This window comes from Tachypleus tridentatus, chromosome 1 (assembly GCF_004210375.1).
Source record: "Tachypleus tridentatus isolate NWPU-2018 chromosome 1, ASM421037v1, whole genome shotgun sequence".
NCBI classification, from domain to species: domain Eukaryota; kingdom Metazoa; phylum Arthropoda; class Merostomata; order Xiphosura; family Limulidae; genus Tachypleus; species Tachypleus tridentatus.
Genome location: NC_134825.1, coordinates 58,259,091 through 58,275,850, shown reverse-complemented (window position 1 = coordinate 58,275,850; position 16,760 = coordinate 58,259,091). Strand labels below are relative to the sequence as shown.

General features: G+C 34.3%; 1 protein-coding gene across 3 annotated transcripts; it reads left to right on the top strand.

Annotated features, from left to right (window-relative positions):
* Positions 1-423: 423 nt before the first annotated feature.
* On the top strand, positions 424-16,167 carry LOC143249450 (GTP-binding protein GEM-like). Of its 3 annotated transcripts, XR_013027784.1 has the most exons (5): positions 427-1,243; positions 4,762-4,850; positions 12,615-12,801; positions 13,351-13,467; positions 15,101-15,323. XR_013027784.1 is itself a non-coding variant. In XM_076499312.1 (4 exons), the coding sequence occupies exons 1-4, from the start codon at positions 586-588 to the stop codon at positions 15,376-15,378; spliced, it is 1,212 nt and encodes a 403-aa protein (XP_076355427.1). In that variant the 5' UTR covers positions 427-585; the 3' UTR covers positions 15,379-16,167. The 3 variants fall into 3 exon arrangements, 2 of the variants coding, with proteins under 2 accessions (XP_076355441.1, XP_076355427.1); XM_076499312.1 differs by lacking the exon at positions 13,351-13,467 and having other exon boundaries at positions 15,101-16,167; XM_076499326.1 differs by lacking the exons at positions 12,615-12,801; positions 13,351-13,467; positions 15,101-15,323 and adding an exon at positions 5,383-6,761 and having other exon boundaries at positions 424-1,243.
* Positions 16,168-16,760: the final 593 nt, after the last annotated feature.

Below are 16,760 nucleotides of genomic sequence, written 5' to 3'. Positions count from 1 at the left end.
TACTAAGACAAACATGATTTTTATCTGTATAAAACAAGTCACTTTTTATCGCAATTATTGCGTTTTTAAGGACCTATAAATTTACAGAATTTTCGAGGTACGTATTTTATTAAGCACTAAGGGAATAAATCACCAAAATATTACGATAAATAGCTACTTCACTGTGGGAAAACCTATAACTTTACTTTCCATAAATCATCAAACTGGGTCATTTTTTTACGTTCCACACTTCAAAAACAGTTATTAACGGCGGTTCTCTTAAGTTTGATATTTATATACATAAGACGTGAAATATCTTTTTAGGCATTTCAGGGTTGTTAATTATTCATCTTAAAGTGTGCCAAAAAATAAAGCATGCGTACTTCACCGTGAATTTGTGACGTCATATTTCGGTGAGCAAATAAAAATCTCACAAACGGATGAATGTAGGTGACATGTGAAATTAGCAGCAGAACGAGTCCATATGGAAGTATCGAATATTAAAAATTGAAGTCCAGAAGAATTTACATTTATATTTATCAACTAAAACCTAGACGTTATTGTTGAGTTTCAGATTTCAAATAATTGATCAAGAGACCGGTAATTATGGTTTTAGGAGAGGTTTTAAATGGTGACTTTAATCATTGTCTTTTCAAGACGACACAAGCTGGTCAAAAACTGTGTGCTGCTTACCCCTGCAGTGTTCCTGACCTTTTTAAATTTGCCGAGCAAAAGTCCACACACGGTCCAAGCAAAGGAGAGTCAGTTAACACCAGTCCTAGTATAGGCTTTACTGTATCACGACGAAGTAGTTCCCGACTGAAGAATCCCAGCCAAAATCGACTGAAGCGGAATAATACAGTCAGTCGAACCCAGTCAATGAAATCATCTCGAAGGCGCAAGTCCTTGGAACCTAACAACAGTTTCCGGCAGAGAATCAAAAGTATTCCGACAGATTTGACTCTTCCGCCGGATTCTAACTCCAACAGCCGCTCTTCATCTGACAACTCACTGCCACTGTCGAACAATGGAAATGACTACCAGCGTCTCCGGAACTTTTCTTTAACACCCAAAGGGGTTATCAACCGAGGGGATTCCTTTCGCTCCAAATCTCGGAGCACTCACGGCTTTTCATCAATCAGTTCTTTTCCTTCACGTATTCATCACAGAGTGCTTGTCATCGGCTATCCAGAAGTGGGTAAATCGTCTCTTACTTCCCAGTTCACTACGTCAGAGTATATCTGTGCCTACGACACCTCTTTAGGTAAGAGAAAAATGTTAGACATGTTTCTGTTTCATCATTATGTGCCTTATGATAATATTAAAAGTGATATGTTATTATTGCAGAAACTGTTTAGGGAGTTTTAAATTGAGTTAACGTTAAATTTATATTTTACTCTTTTCATAAAATGTCGTTGATGTTTTATATTAAAAACAACAACAAAAACATTAACAAATTGGCTTGTTTGGCATTAAAATGTGTTCATAAATGCATATCTTTGTTTTGATATTCATTGAAATTTACAGCATTTCTTACAAAGACGTCATTGAAAATAATAATATTGTCACAATAAAAAAGCACGTGTTTCTTTCATGACTGTGACAAGTGAAGATTACAAACTGGTATGTTTAAAAATATGCCTGTCTGTTAACTCCTGTCATGTTCCCGAATGTTCATTCTCCATTATTTAATATTACGTAGGCAATAAAAAAAGTTTTGATTTTCTTTGGACTTTAACGCAAACTTATTTTACAAAATTAGAAAATATTTTTAATTAAAAGAAAAAATATTAATTCTTATGATTAGTTATTTAAAGGTGTGGAACATTCTTCTAGGCACAAGCATATTCATTCTTCTGGAGATCAACAAGTAAAAAAAAACAAACATTAGGTGTAGATTCATCAATATGTTTTCCAGGTTGTTGAGTAACGATATTGATCGTTTTCAGTTTGCCCGGCATGGCCAGATGGGTTAAGGCGTTCGAAATGTAACGGTTCGAATCCGGTCGCACCAAACATGCTAGCCCTTTCAGCCGTGGGGGCGTTATAATGTGACGGTCAATCCTACTGTTCGTTGGTAAAAGAGTAGCACAAGATTTGGCGGTGGGTGGTGATGAATAGCTGCCTTCCCTGTAGTCTTACACTACTAAATTAGGGACGGATAGCCCAGATAGCCCTCATGTAGCTTTGCACGAAATTAAAAAATAATAAATAACGTTTTTTTTTTTTTTTTTAAATTCTAACGAAATAATTGTTGAGGTTAAACACTAATTTTTTTTTTCTGTGAGAATTAACATATAGTAGAGATAGGATAATCGTTAACCCAATTTCTTTATTATCTTTATTTTCATTATCCAATAATATGCAGAATAGCAATATTATTAATAATACCAACGTCTTGAAGTATCAAGTAGCCCAGAATGTTTATTAAAATTACGTTTTATGTTATAATTATGACAATTGAAGGTCAAAATTTAAATATTAAATATATTCGTTCGAAATTATTAAAAGTACATGTATACAGTATACTCATTAGAGTACCCGTTCCCTGGACGGGAGTTTTGTAAATTTATGATTAATGAAAGGTTATCTTGGGACCTAAAAATTTGTTTCTGTTATACGTAACTATAAAAAAAACAACACGAAAGCGATCGTAAAAACCACAAAACGTAAATTGTAAAACTGAAAATTTGTATGTACAATCGCATGAGTCTAATGAATTTTCATACCAACTTGGGTAAAGTTCCATCCATACCCTGGAAAGTAGTTACATGGAGATACAACAGACAGTACTATTTTACTTATACAGATACCATATAAAACAATGCATCTTTGTGCTATTTCCGACGAATAGCAAGCTTACTTTTCCTGTTCCCGTTTTCTTTAATATGTATTTAATTTACTTGGTGTGTTTCAAATTATTATTCGAAAGGTTCTGCTTCGGTAATTTATGGTTATTTGTCTAACAGTGGTAAATTATAGAAATGAAACAAGCCGTAGGATTGAAAAAAGACAAACGACAATGTTCCATATTAAACTAGGTTAGTAGGCCACGTTGCATTGTTTTTTAAACTAAGGTTGATCTGAAAACTCGTGTTGATATATTGCTTCATCTTCTAGTCACCTTTTTAAATATCAGTAGATGAGACTTCTGATAGTGAAATAGAAGTCCTTCAGAATCGAATTGCTGAAACATGTACCAGTTGCTTTCTGCAGTCTTTCTTTCTTAGCTTTTAATTTTTGACATTAATACATGTTTTTCCAAGTTAACGTACCTTTAAATGTTACATGAAGACGTAACGTGTGCTAACTAGAATCGAAATACAGCAAAATTGTAAACGTTTCATATAATTATGAAAAAAATTCAACAAAATTTACATTTTCTAAACAAACTAGTTTTGAATCAGATTGAAATAAAGACTGGCGTTATTTTACAGAACGCTTGTGATATATGAGCCTTCTTATGTTCAGGTATCTTATGTTTCCAGAATTATCTATAACTCTTCATTTATAGACAGCCAAATTTGATAATTGTTATCATATATATATAAGGTAATTTAGTGAGAAAAACCAAAAATTGATCGAAATAAATCTTACACTTGCATTAGAAAATAACGGAACTGTTCACCTAAACAAATAAAATATCTTTATCAACTACACAGTCTTGGGAATTTAAACATCATAAAAGTTGTTTTGGTTTTAATAACAGATTTTTCATAATTCAGCTATTTAGATTTCGAAAGTAGTATTCTTTTTTTTTTTTTTTCCTATGGCGTAAAGATTTTTTTTTTTTTTTACAAATCATTAAGAAATAAAAATTTAGCACAAATACAGTGGAATATATTTGGGTCATCTACACAACCTCTTGTTGCCATAGCGACGAATAAATAACATTGTGAAGGAAAAAAATGTAAACGTGCGCGCACAAACAAATACTATCCAGAAATGACACGTCATGTGACTTGTTAACCGTTCATATACAATGTGTGTGCTTCTTGTGGGTTCTAGAACGATCGATAAGATTCTCATGTTGTGATTGGTCTAGAAAAATCTATAGCCACTGGTTGTCAGCATTTTAAGCATAATAAAATGCAACCATATTTTAGTGTAAATGATTCACTTATGTAAAAGTACATGTGAAATTTTTGGAAAAATATGTTCGTGATGGGGGAAAAACGGATATAATTTTTTGGATTCAGTGTACAGGAATTACTATCGAACATGTAAAATATTTAAGAGAATGAAACCATCGCAGGGCTGTGTTATCAGTATTTTTACTCACTTCATGTGTAATTACAAACGCATCTTATATTAATTCCATAAAAAGATCGAGTTTTACTAGTCACTTAAATTGGAATTCTAAGTATAATCACTGTAATTGAGAAAGTAATGGGGAGACGTGCTCCTAATATATGATCCAATAATAAAGTGTTCCTTTGAATGGGGAATAAACTTGTCTATAGTTATCAGAGATATTCGCTGTTTTAATGTGGCAAATAAGATGATAAGTAAGAGTCCTCGACGCCCTTCCGTTTCCTAAATTCAAACTTGTTTCGTTGCCAATGATTCCAAGAATAAAAATAGTTTAACTAACCAATGAACAAATAGCTTAAGCTTTTCCTATTAAGAAAGTTGTATCTTATGAAAGCATTTGTTAACAAGAGTTCATTAAGGCAGAATCTAAGTATGATTAATTGCTGTTTTGCTCACTTTATTGAGGCATTTTATCGCTTTCAAACTTGTATTTTTCTACACCAGTGACATTCGTTGTTTTATTTACAGCTGAAGAAAATGAGAAATCAGTTACCATAGTCCTTAACGGACAGGAGTCAGAACTAGTTTTTGTCGAGCATTCGTTTGTGGATAATATGGTAAGTTAGTGTGTTTTATTTGATAAATATGCAAACTGACATGAGGGTGTGCCATATGTGTAAATCCCCTAGGGATAGAACTGTTGTTAAAACTATGTTTCTAAAGAGGAGTACTGTTGTTAAAACCGTATTTCCCAAGACCAGTTCCGCTGTATTTTGTGATAATGATGATTGTAAAAAAGAGAAAAACATGTTATATTCATTGTTTGAATCGAAATATATATGTAAGAGTTCAAAAAGCTCTATAATAAGTAGAATATTCCACGTAAATTAAGTCACTAAATTTAACAAAATGAAGTTTTTAGAGCAGTTAAGTAACTGGTATATTACTATTTTATTGTATACTAGTTGTAATACCCGTTTTCCGAATAGAAAAGTTATGTACATTCATGATTAATGAAAGGTTATCTTAGGATAAGAAAAGTTGCTTCCCTTATATGTAGTTGTAAAAATGCAAAACCGCAAATATCCATGTAGTTACAAAGTACATAAAGGATAAACCTTACGTATATAATATGTACTTTTCTTTCAGGTCTCGGGCACAGGGTTTACTCGGGGCACTCCCGTTTCCCCCCATAGCCAAATCTTAGGCATTGGATCTTTAGATCCCAGCCAAGGCAACATTATTGCCATGCCCTGAATCGGGTCGTCTCGTGTTCAGGTTCATGTTCATATTTACTTTGACATCTGCTTTTTGGGTTCTGGCCTGGCTGGTCTCTTCGGAGCTACCTTTGTCTCGCTCATCAGTATTATGACCAACTTCACTTCTTCACCTAAAAAGAGTCAAAATAAAAGAAAGGCAAAAACCCCATGCAAATTTCAATAATCTTTCACGAGAGAGATGAAGAAGATCCACAACGTTCCTGATCACCCCAGTTGGAGAGAGAATTTTTCAGATTTCTCTCTCTCTACACTAAACCCCTGCCACGTTCGTTTGCGTTTCTGCATGTATCTCCGAATGGTCACAACAAACCTTCATATCAAATTTGAAGGTCCATCACGATGGAGTAAGGTAGTGATTGGTAACAAATGCAAAAACACCTATAAAAACCGCAATATGCAAAACTTAAAATCATTGTATACATGGATCTTCCCATGGACCGAATAAACATCCATATGAAATTTGGTGAAGATCCAAATATAGGAGACGAAATAGTGGTAAAAAGGGAAACACGCATAAATGCCCATAAAAACTTAAAAACGCAAAATATTAAACTGAAAATGTGTATGTAACCCTCTGGATCTAATGAACCTTTATGCCAATTTTGGTGAAGGTCCATCCACATCCTGCAAAGTAATTACAAGAACATACAACAGACAGTACTTTCTGTGAAATGAATATACAGACAGTATATTCATAAAGTTTCATTTGCTGACAAGGTATACAATTAAAGCATGACAAATATTTTCTTTATCCTTACTGTTTGTGCACATTACAAGCTATTATTAAAAGAATTTTGAAAAATGTACCTTTCTGTAAATTGACCAACAATATATCCAGTATTGGTTGGTTATAGTCCTTCACAGATATCTTCAGCAAAAATAGTTCAATTTCACTTCATATTTGCACATAAGTAAATAACTTTGTCAAAACAACTGAAACCTTTTATCTTTGGTGAATTGAGTCTGTTTTACTGAATTAGGCCTCTACATCATTTATTATCTTTTCAGTTTCATCTACGGTGAAGAAGAAAAGAAATCTCTAACGTGTGTATGAAATATGATTTCGTTCAAGCGAAATGATAGTTAAGATTACGCATCGATATGTTACTCTTATGTTTAACTTCGAAAGTCCGAAGTTCATAAAACTTCTAAATTAAAAAAAAAAAACATGTATATTTTCTCTGACAATATAATACTTGTCTAAAGCCTAATGGACTTAATATTGCTGAACCAATGTTGTATCTAAGATTAATTTGTTAGGTGTACTTGGAAGTTACTCTGATTCTTCCACGAATCATGTTCACCCATTTTGGGGATTAGGACAGTTTAAAATGAACAGTCAGAAAGCAAGACCAGAACCATAACTCTTTAAATTTAAAACCTTATGAAATTGGGTGCCTCAGAAAATCAAATCTATGCAAACACTAACAAAAGCCCAAAACAAATAAACTAAAATTTATCCACTTATTGGCATTAACTGTTGAGTCGAATCAAAGAAACCCAAATAGTAATTAAATGTAACATGTTTTTAGGCTAGAAAACAAATGCAAGTGACTACTTACAGAATTAAAATCATCGCTTTATCATACTCTTAGAAGTCTGTAATTCGATGTTAAGGAAAACAACAGAGAAAAGTAATGTAGATTTTTTGGTTTTAAGCCAAAAAAGTTATACAATGAGCTGTTTGTAATGTACCCATCACTACTATTGAAACCTGATTTTTAGTGTTTGTTTGTTTGTTTTGATGTCAGGGCTATCTGTGCTAGCCGTCCCTAATTTAGCAGTGTAAGACTACAGCTAGTCATTACCGCCAACTCTACTCTTTTACCAACGAGTGGGATTGACAATTGTACACCCCACGGCTGGGAGGGCGGATAAACGCGGGCAACCCGCGACGCTACGAGTCGCACGCCTTACGCGCTCGGCCATGGATTTTAGTGATGTCAGCTCTCAGGTTTACCGCTTAATCTCTGAAGGGGCATTGTTAGGATAAAGCAATGTATTTAAGATATTAATGATTAATTATCATTTATTACTAGTGAACGGCAAACAATAACAACAAAAAACTAAATAAAAACGCTACATTTTAAAGCCTGATAATATGATACTGTCGTTTTATATTCACAAATTTCAATCAAGTGTTCTAAATTTGATATATGCTAGGACATTCCGAGTTCAACAGTTAACCTGGTATTAGTTAAACTAAGGTTATTACTTTTTGGGGAGGGGGTATGAGAGTTGCAGTTTATTGAGGTATGTTAGATATATAAGCACATTGAGTGATTAGTATGTGCAAACACAGGTTAATTGAGATAATTAAAAGTTTAATTACAATCTTGAGATTACCGAAACGCTCACTCACTGACATATAGTTATTATTGTTGGCATTTTCAACCTGAGTAACATCTTTTTCTTTCACACATAAAATAAAGCGTCAGGTGACCCTTCAAGAGGTTCAGGTTTTGTGGCCTCTAATTTTGAGTTATCCATCAGAGGGAAGGAAACCAGTCATGCCACCTTTGTTCGGCTTTGAAATGAATAAAGGAATTGATTCTCACTCTTATAACGAACTGAAAGGGTGACTTGAACAAAGAAACAAGATCTGTTCATAAACAGACATAAACACGTATGATTTATATGCTAAGAAATGATCTATTGTACTTAAATTAAATCAATGATTCACACACACACAGTATGTCTACAGACTTACAACCCTAAAAACCCAGTTTCGACACTCGTGGTAGGTATAGCAGAGAGATAAACCATTATGTAATTTTATGCTTAACTACAGACATACACAGTGACACACATGGAGACCCTGCCACGATTTCAGAATCTCCAGTTAGTTTCTTGAAAAATAAGACTATAAAACCATGATTGATACCATTCTGAATTGCCAACAAATCCCGCGAGTTGTGGAACTCAGCGGAAAAGCGCCAATGTTGGCGGCCTTCAGTACATGGTGAGGATGAAGTCGTACCATTCTCGCACAAAAGGAAGAATCTTCATTGATCAAGTCAGGATTATACGTCATCATATTACATTTCTGCGGTAGGCAGTAAAAAGTGTATTTAGTAAAACAACTTGTAAACATAATGAAAGTTCTTTGACCTTATATAAAGAACTTACAATGTAGTTCAATACATCAATTGTACATCATTGTATTCTATGTTCAGCAAAATATTCTGAAAAACATTTTATTATGTGGAGGTGTGTGCCCGAGTTCCAAAGGTTTTAAGAACCTAGCAATACCTCTGAACATACACAAAGTGAAATATTGTATATATTGTGGGTCCAAACAATAATTTATAAACAACAAATACTTTGTTCTATCAGTTTAAAACGAATAAACATTAAGTATGATACTGAATGGTTATTTTAACTTCATCAACTCAATAAATTCTTTTCACGTGAACTAAAATTGCATGAATGAAACAGTAATAATGTTTAATACAAAATTATTTAATTTTAACCTTATAGGCCCGACATGGCCAGGTGGTTAAGGCGCTCGACTCGTACTCTGAGGGTCGTGGGTTCGATTTCGAATCACACCAAACGTGTCCGCCATTTCAGCTGTGGGAGAGTTATAATGTGATGGTCGATCCCATTATTAGCTTGTATAAGAGAAGCCCAAGAGTTGGCTGTGGGTGGCAATAACTAGCTGTCTTCCCTCTAGTCTTACACTGCAAAATTAGGGATGACTAGCGCAGATAGCCCTGGTGTAGCTTTGCGCGAAATTAAAAAACAAACAAATACATGCTATCTGCTTCGTGTGTATAAAACAATATGTTTCACCCTGATGAAACGATAAGTAATGAATAATTATAAAGGAAGCTCCATATTTAAACTGTTTATACTTAATAAACCGCTTCTTTTTAAGGAGTTCAAGTTCATGAAAGGCATATTGATGATCAAAAGTTTTATTCATGAATGAGGAATATTATAGGAATAACAAGGTACATTCGCTGCCACAAAATAGTATGCGTTCTAAAATGTAGATAAGTTTTGATTCACTTTACACATACAAGTGCATACACTCACATCTCGTACGGTATTTATTTCGTTGTTTTTAGTGGTGTCGGGACAGCATGCTTGTGCCTCACTTGAATTGCGGGTCCACTGAGAACGGGGAATCAACAGAGAAACTACTGCTATTCACAGCTCAGTTTAGCGTCGACCTCACGTAGTAAAAATTGAAGCGGCTGTCAAACTTTAGTGATTTGCTTCATTGTTTTACAATGTACAGTCGGCCTCTGATATGTTCATTTGAGTTCCTTTACGGTCTTATGTTTGAAAAGTCATAAAAATGAAGAAAAGTAAGTTGTTTTCTTGATTTTTTAAGTGACTTGTTGATGATATGTATACTGAGGCGGCAAACGTATGATACATGTTTAGAGATTGAGTTGTCTGGTCGTAGCGGCAACTGAAAGCTCTACCAGTCTACATCCGGTTATAAACAAGTTTTCTTTAAACATTCAGTTTAAAGCAACGCACAGAACAATGACGTCTGTAATGATGCCAAGAACACGAGCAGTAAGTTGACTGGGGAAATATATATTGAACAGTTTGTTTTTACAGACGAGTTTTGCATCACTCTGCGTCTAAACATCTATAAAACAGTTTTCACCCCATTTTCTCACAAGTATATAGCGCAATATTAAAATATGATATAAGGGGGAATGAGTATTTGTGGTGTACGTATCGACATCTACATCTTGTAGAATGGTCTCATTTTTGTTTTGATATGACCATATATTATAACTTTTTGGGCTACAACTGGCTTCAATTTTAGCTAAAATAATGGTAACTGCCAGCCTCACTGTACTCAACTAGTAGATATATGCCTTGAATAATAATAATAAAAAAAGATTAAGCGAACGGAATGGACTTTTGGTTGCCTGGGCTTCAATCCCATTGGGCCCGGCATGGCTAGATGATTAAGACAGTCGACTTGAAATCTGAGGGTTACAGGTTCGAATTATCGTCACACTATACATGCTCGCCCGTTCAGCCGTTGGAGCGTTAAAATATGATGCTCAATCCCACTTTTCGCTGATAAAACAGTAGCCAAAGAGTTTGCGCTGGGAGGTGATGACTAGCTCCCTTCCCTCTAGTGTAGATAGCTCTCACATAACTTTGCACGAACTTCAAAAATGAACAAAAATGCAAACACAAATCAGTCCCATCATGCCCATATGAGAGATACATCATGTTCTTTCCAGGTGCTATAAACATTAAAGATTCAGGGGAAACAGTAACATCTTCAGATTTTAAGCATGAAACATCAGAACCAGTCTGCCATGGTTTTTATGGTTATTGTAAATTCATACTGAAGATGTGAAACCACAACACCAGATTTCCATTGAAGCATAAGTGGAACAACGAATCATTTTCATTTTCAATTACACGGCTGATCATCAGGTGACTGATTTGAATTAAAATGAATTGAGGTGATGAATGACCTTATACTGTTACAGTGATTACTTTCTTGCCTTTGTCAAGACTTCCAGTTGTGCTCTAAATGTTCTGAGTAGTTTTATGTACACAAAATAAATTCACTTAGAAAAATGAGTAAGTATCTGTTTATATTACATTTTGTTACGAATCTTAAGCTTGTGTTCAAGAAGTGTCCTTGATAGGTATAAATAAAACGTTCATATATATATGGAAAGAAACATTATAAATATTTACTTGCGTATGTACTGTATACAGTGTGTATTCTAATTTTTACATTGATTTACTTCTGCGTTGAGAGAATAGTACAAAAGAAGAAAGGTTTGTTTGTTTACTTTTTAATTTCGGTCAAATCTACAAGAAGGTCATCTGTGCCAGCCGTCCCTGGTTTAGTAGTGAGAGGCGAGAGGGAAGGAAGCTAGTCATCACTACCAACTCTTGGGCTACTCTTTTACCAACGAATAGTGGGAAAGAATAAAGGAAATTTCTATTTAAGGTTTCTTTGTAAAGATATAATAATTTGGAAACGATTTCATTCCTCAGTGGTTTAGTAGTAGTTTACAACTTAATACACGAGGCTGCTAGATTACTAAATCTATCAAGTCTTTACTTCATGAGTTAAGAGTTAAGTGATAAAATGAAGTTAAAGGATGTCCATAAGATCGAAAATATATCATTTACACTTCTGTTAATTTTTAAGGGTTAAACACGATTTAGGCCTAACATAGCCAGATAGTTAAGGCGCTCGACTCATAACCTGAGGGCCACGTGTTCGAATACTCGTCACACCAAACATGCTCGCCCTTTCAGCCGTGGGGGCGTTAAAATGTGATTGTCAATCCCACTATTCGTTGGTGAAAGAGAAGCCCAAGAGTTTGCGGTGGGTGGTTATGACTATCTGTCTTCCCTCTATTCCTACACTGTTAAATTATGAACGGCTGGCGCAGATAGCTCTCGTGTAGCTTTGCGCGAAATTGAAAACAATAAACACGCTTCACTTGAAGCGCCATAATCGAAATGTGTGATAGAGTTCATGATGACTTACCAACTTGTACTTGATTTTGAACTGAGTAGAAGATAGTCTTCCTATTTCAAAATTAAAGTATGTAGAATGTGTTGTGATAAGAAAGACTTTTCACTAGAAAGTACCACGTATGGAAGGAAGTAGCAAAACACTTTACTTTTCATAACCTGATAGTGAGAAATGTGAAATTAATATTTTAAAATTGTTGGTGATTTTGAGAAATATTAAACATTTTCTATTAGTGTTTTCATTTGGGTTCCTACTGTCTAAAATTCAACCCCCAAAAGAGAGAAAAATGCAAAAAAATAGATTTTGACTTTTATAAATCTGAGGTTAGAAATAACAAACATGTAAATATCAAAAATAAGATTTTCCACAATAATAATAATAATATTTATTATAATAGAAGGTTTCCCTGCATTGTTGAATTTAGGGAAGCAAAACATCAACGTAACTATAACACTCAAATATTTTGCCAAATGTAATTCTGGGTTTGGATATTTTATTTTCATATTTCAAATGCACCTTTGTTAACTAAATAAATCTACAATCTTATTTTATATATTATTGTAGGTTCATAAACGATTTTCTATGTATATATAAAAAAAATCTTTCGTTTCCAGGTTGCAATAACCATTTCCAACTTTGACGCTTACGTTTTTGTATATTCTGTCACCAACAAGCATAGCTTCCAACAGACCAACTATTTATTCCAGCAGATTGGTAAAAGTCCAAGGATTGCGAAGAAACCCGTTATCCTAGTAGGAAACAAGGCTGACCTAGTTAGGCTTAGAGTAGTCACAACCGACGGTATGTAATATTATTTAAGTAGTTTTTGGGAAACAAATGTGGAATCGTAGTAAAACATGGTGAGATGTTTTCTCTGCAAAAATCTGTGGGCAATGAGTGAAGTTAGAAACAGAAATAATCTATCAGCTAAGAAATTTTCAACTTCCCCTTCCTTTGCATGGTCAGCTTGATCGTGTATTTGAATTATTTATTTAGACTAACCAAGCTAAAAAGAACGTAAATTTTAACAATTGTTCTATAAGTTATTAGTTATTATATGTTTGATAAGATCAAGATATGACAGAAGTTATTCTTTTACGAATATGTATTGCTAGAATAGCGAACAAAATGTACATTTGTGTAGTTTTGTTGTTGTTTATAAGCATCTCCTTTATTAATACTTTGTAACAGTAAAACGTTTAGTCTAATTAGTTTTGCAGGTAACAATTTTTTTTGTTATTTTTATTGTGGGTAGTACCAAATCGCTGGTTATGTTCGCCTTACGGTTTTATATTTTGAGATATAAAAAAAGATTTTAGATTGAATAACGAAGCCTTTTTCATTTATCAGCCGAGTACTACAGTTTGAATTATCAGCTGTCACCAGTCAAGACCATTTGAATAACATTAATGTACCTAGCTGAGCTGTTGTAGTTTGTTTTTTATCGTCGGAAACATTTTATGAAAGGTACTTCAACTTATCCTTCAGATCTGAAAAGGAATATTATCCAACCGAAATGAATCAATGTAAAGACATTACATTTCAAAATAACGTAGCAGTGTTTTATATGTTTCAATCACTTAAATCACCTGTTTAACGCAACAACTTTAATATTTAGTCAAATCAAAAGCTGTTATATTTATGTTTTCGAGCTTTTCTTGTTTGTTTATTTTTATGCGCAAAGCCACACAATGGCTTATTTATGTTCTATCAATTGCGAAGAATCAAACATAGGATTTTAGCATTGTAAGTCCATAAACTTACGGCTGACACACAATGAAAATTCGGCTTTTATAAAAGACTAATTAGTTTTAACTAAAATTTCGAAATAGATGGAAATATTTTATGCATTAAAGCATTTTTAGAGCACAGGTTTATAGTTTTCCAAACTTTGCAGTTCAAAAACGACCTTTATTTCTGGACAATCTAGTATATAAAACCCTTGTGTCTTACGTATTAGATAGGTTCTGTACAGGGTAGATGGCTCAAGGTACGAGGGCTGTTCAAAAAATACGCGGACTGACGTCATAAAACAAAATGTACTTTATTTACAAGTTACAGGTCTGGGACCCCTTCAAAGTACTCTCCTCCCCAACGCACACACTTATCCCAACGGTGTTTCCACTTGTTGAAACAGTCCTGGTACGCTTCTTTTGTAATGTCCTCCAGCTCCTTCGTCGCATTTGCCTTAATCTCGGGAATCGTCTCAAATCTTCTTCCTTTCAAGGGTCTTTTGAGTTTGGGGAACAAGAAAATATCTCAAGGAGCAAGGTCAGGTGAGTAGGGGGGGGTGGGTGGGGAAGAACAGTGATCGAGTGTTTGGCCAAAAACTCACGAGTTCTGAGGCACAAATATCGCAGCAACGCGGTGCATCTTCAATTTTTCGGTGAAAATCTCGTAACAAGGTCCAACTGATTTCCCACACTCTTCAGCAAGCTCCCTGACAGTCAGACGTCGATTTGCCCGCACCAGGGTGTTGATTTTGTCGACTTGTGGATCGTCAGTTGACGTGGAAGGACGTCCAGGACGCTCATCATCTTCAATGGACTGTCGACCATCCTTAAAACGTTCATGCCACTTGAAACATGCCGTACGATTCATAGCAACATCACCGTAAGCCGTGTTAAGCATAGCAAAAGTTTCAGTCGCAGAGTTTCCAAGTTTAACACAAAATTTCACAGCAAGTCGTTGCTCCTTCAGATCATTCATTCTGAAATCCGCCAAACGAAAAAATCGCACTTCACTTAAAACCGCGTAGCTAATACACAAATAAAGGTATCTGCAATCGGGAAATGGCGTCGTAATCAGCTGATCTGTGCAAACCTAGCGACACCAAGCGGATTCCCCTAGAACCAACTGGAGTCGCGCAATTCAAACAGTCCGCGTATTTTTTGAACAGCCCTCGTATGTATCTTATAAATGCGTCGTATTTAGGAAGTTCATCACATAACTTCCTATTTGTTTATAGAAAAGCATGGAACAGTTGTAATCATATATTATTATTTTTGTAATGTTTTTTATGGCGTCAAATTAAATAACTTATGTAATGTGTAGATGATTATAACATTGTTTATAATAGTTACGCATATATTTCACCCAGATGGTCGAAGCATGGCGACATCTTACGGTTGCAAGTTTATAGAAACATCGGCGGGAATCAACCATCACGTGGATGAACTACTTGTTGGTCTTTTAAGTCAGATTCGATTAAAAATACAACATGAAGAAAGAGTGAAGAAGGAAAGACAATCGGTCACGCCCGAGAGAAACAAAAGTTCGTCACAGGTTGCTGGTGATAAAGTAAAATGCTTTATTAAAAAAATGTTAGGAAAGACCTCGGCCTCTTGGAAGTCATGTGACAATTTACATGTTTTGTAACAAAAATATCTGACGTATTTGTTTTGATTAATGATTTATCACAATTCTTTTGTAACAAAGACTATTTATCATATGCATTTAATGAAAAAGTTATTAAAACACTTTTCTAACAGAAGTATCTGAGTATATCTTTTAATTAACGAAAGATTTATTAATGCTATTTTAAAACAAAGAAAATCGTACGTGTTTTGTTGACAGATTCATTAAAGCTGTTTTTAAACAAAGAAAATCGTACATGTTTTGTTGAAAAAATATTTAAATCTGTTTTTAAACAAAGAAAATCGCACGTGTTTTGTTGAAAGATATATTAAAGCTGTTTGTAAACAAAGAAAATCGTACGTGTTTTGTTGAAAGATTTATTAAAGCTTTCTTAAACAAAGAAAATCGTACGTGTTTTGTTGAAAGATGGATTAAAGCTGTTTTTAAACAAAGAAAATCGTAGTGTTTTGTTGAAAGATGGATTAAAGCTGTTTTTAAACAAAGAAAATCGTACGTGTTTTGTTGAAAGATGTATTAAAGCTGTTTTTAAACAAAGAAAATCGTACGTGTTTTGTTGAAAGATTTATTAAAGCTTTTTTAAACAAAGAAAATCGTACGTGTTTTGTTGAAAGATGGATTAAAGCTGTTTTAAACAAAAAAATCGTACGTGTTTTGTTGACAGATTCATTAAAGCTGTTTTTAAACAAAGAAAATCGTACGTGTTTTTTTGAAAATTTTATTTAAATCTGTTTTTAAACAATGACTGCTTAAGTGTTTTGATGAAAGATTTATTAAAGCTGTTTTGAAACAATGACTATTTAAGTGTTTTGAAGAAATGTCAATTAAAGATGCAACAGAAAATGATATATCAGCAATATCAATCACTGATGTCCCAACATCACCAGGTAGGTTAAGGCGTTCGACTCCTAATCCGAGGGTCACGGGTTCGAATCCCCGTCGCACCAAACATGCTCGCTCTTTCAGCCGTGGGGGCGTTATAGTGTTACGGTAAATCCCACTCTGCGTTGGTAAAAGAGTAGCCCAAGCGTTGGCGGTGGGTGGTGATGACTAGCTGCCTTCTCTTTAGTCTTACACTGCAAAATTAGGGACGGCTAACGCAGGTAGCTGTCGTGTAGCTTTACGCAAAATAAAAAAAAAATCAATCATTGAAGTAATGTTTGTCTTTATAAACAGTAAGTTATTTTTCATTTTATAATTAATCAGTAAAGAAACTGTATTTTCTTTAATAGTTATTGATAAAATTATATTGAAGTTGGAGCATGGGGTAGAAAATATGTGTACAAAGCATTCTTGTCTCAAATTGAGTTGCCTTAATAACTTCCAGCTACTCTCTGGTTGAGAGACTGTGAAGGAATAAAAAGGATGCTTATTTCAGGTGTTGT

What these genes read in the sequence shown, in the direction of transcription:
- LOC143249450 (XM_076499312.1), top strand. Translation starts at nt 586, where the DNA reads ATGGTTTTAGGAGAGGTTTTAAATGGTGACTTTAATCATTGTCTTTTC. An exon ending in TGCCTACGACACCTCTTTAG is followed by an intron (nt 1,244 to 4,761) that starts GTAAGAGAAAAA and finishes TTTTATTTACAG; the next exon opens with CTGAAGAAAATGAGAAATCA. An exon ending in ATTCGTTTGTGGATAATATG is followed by an intron (nt 4,851 to 12,614) that starts GTAAGTTAGTGT and finishes TTTCGTTTCCAG; the next exon opens with GTTGCAATAACCATTTCCAA.